This window comes from Haliotis rubra, unplaced genomic scaffold (assembly GCF_003918875.1).
Source record: "Haliotis rubra isolate DU_JTF1 unplaced genomic scaffold, ASM391887v1 Scf1887, whole genome shotgun sequence".
Classification (NCBI taxonomy): Eukaryota; Metazoa; Mollusca; class Gastropoda; order Lepetellida; family Haliotidae; genus Haliotis; species Haliotis rubra.
This window is the reverse complement of record NW_025765877.1, coordinates 87,511-93,527: the sequence shown is the minus strand read 5'-3', so window position 1 is coordinate 93,527 and position 6,017 is coordinate 87,511. Positions and strand designations below refer to the sequence as shown.

Sequence of the window (6,017 nt, the reverse complement as noted above, 5' to 3'; positions counted from 1 at the left end):
GACAAAAAATAAACTTACTGTTGGTTCTGTTATGTATAGTCTGACAGGCGTGTCCGTGCTGTCGGGGTCGGTGCCGATGTCGTTAGCACTATGCCAGTCATGCTGCAGATGTCACAGATGTACAATCAGGGTTTTGTAAAAGAAGGTTATACAATTATTTACAACAAGAAGACGGAGCATGCTTCACCCGTAACGAAGAATTATATGATTGAAGCAAGTATTTAAAGAATAACATTGGACATGTTAAAATGTAAAATGTTGTGAAAGACTAACATATGACGACCTTTCGCTGGTATATTGTTTCCGTATCTTCTGTAAATACGTTGTGAAATGTTTGTAAACTTACGCTCATGAAATAGATCTCAAATGTGACATTAAGACCACGGAGACTCTCATAGTCCGCCCGAACCGCTGATTACACATCACAGGCCATTCCACGGACTGTTCGCTGGGAAGGAGTGAAAGACTAATCCATATATCTTCATAATAGATAATACTATTGAAGTCAAAGTTAATCATAGCTATAACTCTCTCTGGGTTGGAAAATATATCAGACACTTAAAGGAGACATACAGTAAAATATTATAATTGAATCACTTTTAAGGCATATCAAACGACGTGAAGAAGAAATATTTTTTCAAAAGTCAATATTAATAGCAAAAAGACCCCGTTAAAAGACTACTCTCTTTCCGGAAACTACCGAGAATTAATGAGCAGAGTTGTTATCACGTGACCTGACGTCATAGTAGCCGGCTGACATGCAGCAGATTGCTCTTTACGTATAGAGTCTAGAAGTTCACGATGGCATCGCCAGACAATAACACCAACGTAGAGCTTGAATACGTATGAACGTTCGCTCAGTGGCTTACAAATATTCGTCCATACCAATATGATCCCGTTGTTAGTAAACATAACCAGGACAGTAGCGAAAAAAGTCAGGACCAGCTGTCAAGTGAAGACATCAATATAAAGGTTATAACAGAAATGATAATGCCCTATTTCAGTGCTGGTCCACTGAGATACTATGACGCAGGTTAATGATATTTTGTACATTTGACATGGCGGTAAGATAAATACGTTGGAAACTTCTCCCTCGGGTAATACGGTCTGATGTACGCCTTTTTGTAGCAGTATCATCATCCCTCGCCTATCGGCTCGGGTGACACAGACACGAGTGTACATCAGACCGTAGTACCCAAGGGAGATGTTTACAACGTATTTATCTTACCGCCATGTCAAATGTACAAAATATCACTTTATTTTATTTTGAAAATCGATAAGCTCGCTACCGACTATCATTCGTCACCACTCGCTCCTTTCCGTAACCTCCAAGAAGACTCGTCTTGTCCCGGAATAACAAGACTGGGTCACGAATGTACCGACTATATGACATGTAGCAAAATGGCGTCTGCCCCTCGACTGGATATTTAAATTCAGTGAAACATATTCTCACAAGCTAAACACTGCTATAAAAATAGTTAATATTGTTTAGGTTGAGTGTGTAAACGATTCAATGTATGAATAATTTAAATAAAGAAGTGAAAGTCAGTGAAATAAATGTGCACATAGTGAACTGAAAAAACAGCTAATGGAACGGGTTTCGTGCATTGCATACGTCAGATTATGACGTCATACGATTGTTAGCAATACACCTTCTCAGCTACCGGCTCGGGTAACACTGCTACAAAGATGCAAACATCAGACCGTATTCCCCTCGAGAGAAGCACACAACTTATATTGTTAAATCGTCATTGACCAATGAAATTGAGGTATTTTACATGAAAGTAAGATAAAGTCCACTGTCTTTGATTAATACACCTAATGCCAAGCCCCGAGTCAGATAACAGGGCATAACAATTGTGGCACGTCTCATGCCACGACGCGACCAGAGCATCGAACCTTCAACCTTCCGCCTTCCAGGCTCATACTCGTACGCGGGTGCTGTTTGAACAGAGCGAAAGAGAGGGCGAGTGGGAAGAAGAAGAGGGGGGCACAAGGAGAATAAAAAAGTAAGTTGGGAGATGAAGTGAAGCATGGCATTATAGGGCTTGTTTAAGCGAGTGAAATAGTCTGCTTTAATTCCCCTTTGAACAATATTCCAGGGTGTCACTTCTCTAGGACAAAACAGTTCAAGGTTGAAATCTCATATTTCATAGACATTAACAGCCTGAAGTAAACCCTCGGGCACATGTATGGTGTTGTTAAACCTTGAAATGTAATCGCAAATCTGTTTTAAAACCCATGGTCAAATATTTCTGGCATGTCTGAAGGACATAGCTCTACACAACGAAATGATAATTCGTGTATTGGGGAGCAAGTTTGAAGGAAAAGACTTAAGGAATCAACATAAACGATGGATGGAGCCGTTTAACGCAAGGCTTACCTGTTCTGAACAGAGCTTACTTGTCCTGAGCAGAGCTTACCTGTCCTGAACAGAGCGTATATGTGCTGAACAGAGCTTACCTGTCCTGAACAGAGCGTACCTGTCCTGAACAGAGCGTATATGTGCTGAACAGAACTTACATGTCCTGGACAGAACTTACCCGTCCTGAACAGAGCGTACCTGTCCTGAACAGAACTTACCTGTCCTGAACAGAGCTTACTTGCCCTGGACAGAACTTACCCGTCCTGAACAGAACTTACCTGTCCTGAACAGAACGTACCTGTCCTGAACAGAACTTACCTGTCCTGAACAGAGCTTACCTGTCCTGAACAGAACTTACCTGTCCTGAACAGAGCGTATATGTGCTGAACAGAGCGTACCTGTCCTGAACAGAGCGTACCTGTGCTGAACAGAGCTTAACTGTCCTGGACAGAACGTACCTGTCCTGAATAAGCATACGATGAATCCAGGCTGAACATTTCCTCTGGCTGCTTCAGTCTCAGTGATGACGTTGACGTATTTCTAGTTGCATCCCAGGTATTGTTCTGTATGGGAAAGATGTTGCAGCGAGGGAAGTCTTTGTAAATAACATAAGCCACTCCTGAAATATAAGCGTCAACATTGTTATAGCGTTGTTATGGACAAACAATCTGAAATTTTTAATAAAATTCACATAAAAAACGTCAACATGGAAACGTACTGACTGGAGAAAGAAAATAATTCTGCTGAAATTATGAAATTATACATCTCACTTGGTCAACAGTGTGATTGTATGGTTGTTTTATATAAAAACAAATGTACTGCATCTTTTATACATGCAATATTAAGTGCATGATGTTTTATGAATGCATCCCTTCATATATGTTTAAACCGTAAGCCATGTTTCACAGACGTATCAATCCTTGGAGCCATTAACCTGTTCATTTAACCCTGTCGCTAGCTTTTCCCGTCAACCCTCTGTTCCTCACTTTCTCTCTCTCACACACACACACACACACACACACACACACACACACACACACACACACACACACACACACACACACACACACACACACACACACACACACACACACACACACACACACACACACACACACACACACACCATCCACTTCTACCATCCCTTCTTCTCCCCCAGGTCCCTGGGGCATATGTACACCTGTGTTGAAGTCGTGAATCTCGGTGATAGCGTCCAGGGTGTTGTAGTGGTTGTCTTTGTGTGTGGGGCGGTGGTCCCAGCGGACGAGTTGGAGGTTGTAGTCATACCACACCTATCACACACAATCCGGTTCGTCATTATGATTTCTGCAGAGCAGTCTTAATTATGTTTAAACAGTCAATATGATCGGCAAAGGACAGAAATAGAGTATTTTTTTTTCAGTGGAGATATATAGAGAATACTACACGAGATCTCATTACATACGAATTATACGAAACGAGTGTCCTTCCTATGGTATCTGACCGAGCGAAAGCGAAAGCATAGGAAGGTCACGAGTTTCGTGTAATTCGTATGTAATAATACCGAGTGTGGTATTTTATTTATTACCCACGTCTTACATGCATTAAATTCACAAAAAAGCGTATTTTTGTTATGTTTTTGGTTTCAAACCGAAACCGGTTTCATAAAGAGGTTGCGGAAGATTTTGTACGGTAGTACAATATTTGCGTGACGTCACACTGCAATGACGTCACTGCCTTGGTAACCGACGTCACGATGCATGTCAGTTGTCATCGCCTAGTACAGCCTCCTACAGTAAACTACTCCGCAGCATCTCGTTTCTTGGTTTCCAGTTGCTTCCTTCGGCTAACATCACTGGTGGAAACATTGCGTTTATGTTTTTCAACGGATATAATGTCTCAGTTCGACTCACAATTAAACAGCGACGGGCAACGTTCGCAATGTTTACATTCCCACAATGCATTTAAGTTGTAGAATGAATGAATTCACGCGTTTGTTATGAATGAAAAAATAGTAACGTCAGAATGTGACCTGATTGAGAGGTCATCGGTTATCCAATCAAATCGTTAGAATCTCAGGTCAAGTTGTTACGACACAGGTCAACGCGATACGACACTCGTGTAACGTACGAGATTAGTATGCAACCACCCATACGTTGACCACGTGGGTAATAAATATATATTATGAGTTGTTTACTGGTCACGAAGAGGACATGGGTCGATGTACCCTCTATGTCTGTTTATATTCCCTGCCTCCGAAAAAACTTAGAGGGTACCTCAACCCATGGGCCCCGAGGGACCAGTGAATAACGTATTTAACTTACTGAACACCTCAATGTTTAATTCTGAACTTTTTTGAAGAACAGGTGTAGGATCATAATAATTAGTACCAGAGTTAGGCAATTAGCCATTACCGACAACGGCAGACACGAAAAATACATTTAGAGTTATCTCCCTTCCATCGATCTGCATTCGCAAAACATCGGTAATTTCCGTACATCATGCGTGACTCAATTGTTCGAGATAGAGAATTACCAAACAGGAAGTACTAAACGAATCCCACAGTTCGGCATTCCCAGCGGGTAACATCGAAAATGTTACGAGCTTGTAAGCTGGGTACATTGAAAATATTAGAAGAACTTTCAGCCAATCAGAAAACGGCATTTATGTGTGAGGAAAGGTAAAATCACTAATCATAACAATTCAAGAAACAGCGTGACTGATTTCTGTTATCTGCTTTCAAAATTTCAAGATGTTTTTAGACACAAGCCTCGCTTTTTCCTTTCGGAAGTTCACGAACACTAGGTGATTTCCATTGAACTCTTCATTTAGCCTACCCGCTGTTTTTGCCCTTTGCCCAAATAATCTGTTAATAATAGGTACATAATAGGCAGATAATAGGCAAGTAATAGGCAGATAATCGAAACTGAGACGTCTCCGTCCTCGACGTTTTACAAATTGACTTTGATTTGCGGAATTGTACATAGTTTGTTTCTGGGAACTCGACCAGAAATGTGATTTATTTTCATGATGACCAGGGACGGTGGGGTAGCCTAGTGGTTAAAGCGTTTGCTCGTCAAGCTGAAGACCCGGGTTTGATTCCCAACATGGATATGTGAAGGATATGGATATGTTGATAGACCGCCGCAAAAAAACAAAACAAAAAATGCTGGGACATTGCTGGGTGCGGCGTTAAACAACGAACAAATCAAAACCAACTCACGTCTTCTTGGTAAACCATCTGTTCGCTGAGATGTGTCACCTCCTGTCTGTACCGGTACTTTTGCCTCAGCTGCGGCATGCGGCGTGTCTGACGGCGGCCTTCATAGGCCACACCAACTGGCGTCTAAACATTACGAGGTACAGTTGGTAAAACCTCAATATATATTGGCAGATAATTCGATGTGTAAAAGTAATTAAATGTATCATGAGCATTTGTTTCATAGGCGTGATAAAAGAAGGACAACTCTTTTGAACAAACGTGATGAAGAAAGTTCAGGAGTGACGTGCGCGTTGGAAACAAAGGTGTTCAAGAATGAAGTTGTCGTTGGTAAAAGGCACATGTGTTCATGAGTTAAATAGGGCGCCAACTTCACCCCTCTGAATCATTCTTATTTTGGTAGACGAAGCATTTGTTCATGAGTACAGCTGACTTTGGTAAAAGGCGCAGGTG

The 6,017-nt window shown here is 41.4% G+C and overlaps 1 protein-coding gene across 1 annotated transcript; it reads right to left on the bottom strand.

Moving 5' to 3' along the window:
• Positions 1–379: 379 nt before the first annotated feature.
• On the bottom strand, positions 380–5,619 carry LOC124274175. The gene is made up of 4 exons (XM_046709486.1): positions 5,568–5,619; positions 3,546–3,657; positions 2,824–2,984; positions 380–448 (listed from the first exon to the last, which is right to left on the bottom strand). The coding sequence occupies exons 1-4, from the start codon at positions 5,583–5,585 to the stop codon at positions 416–418; spliced, it is 324 nt and encodes a 107-aa protein (XP_046565442.1). The 5' UTR covers positions 5,586–5,619; the 3' UTR covers positions 380–415.
• Between the last annotated feature and the right edge of the window lie 398 nt (positions 5,620–6,017).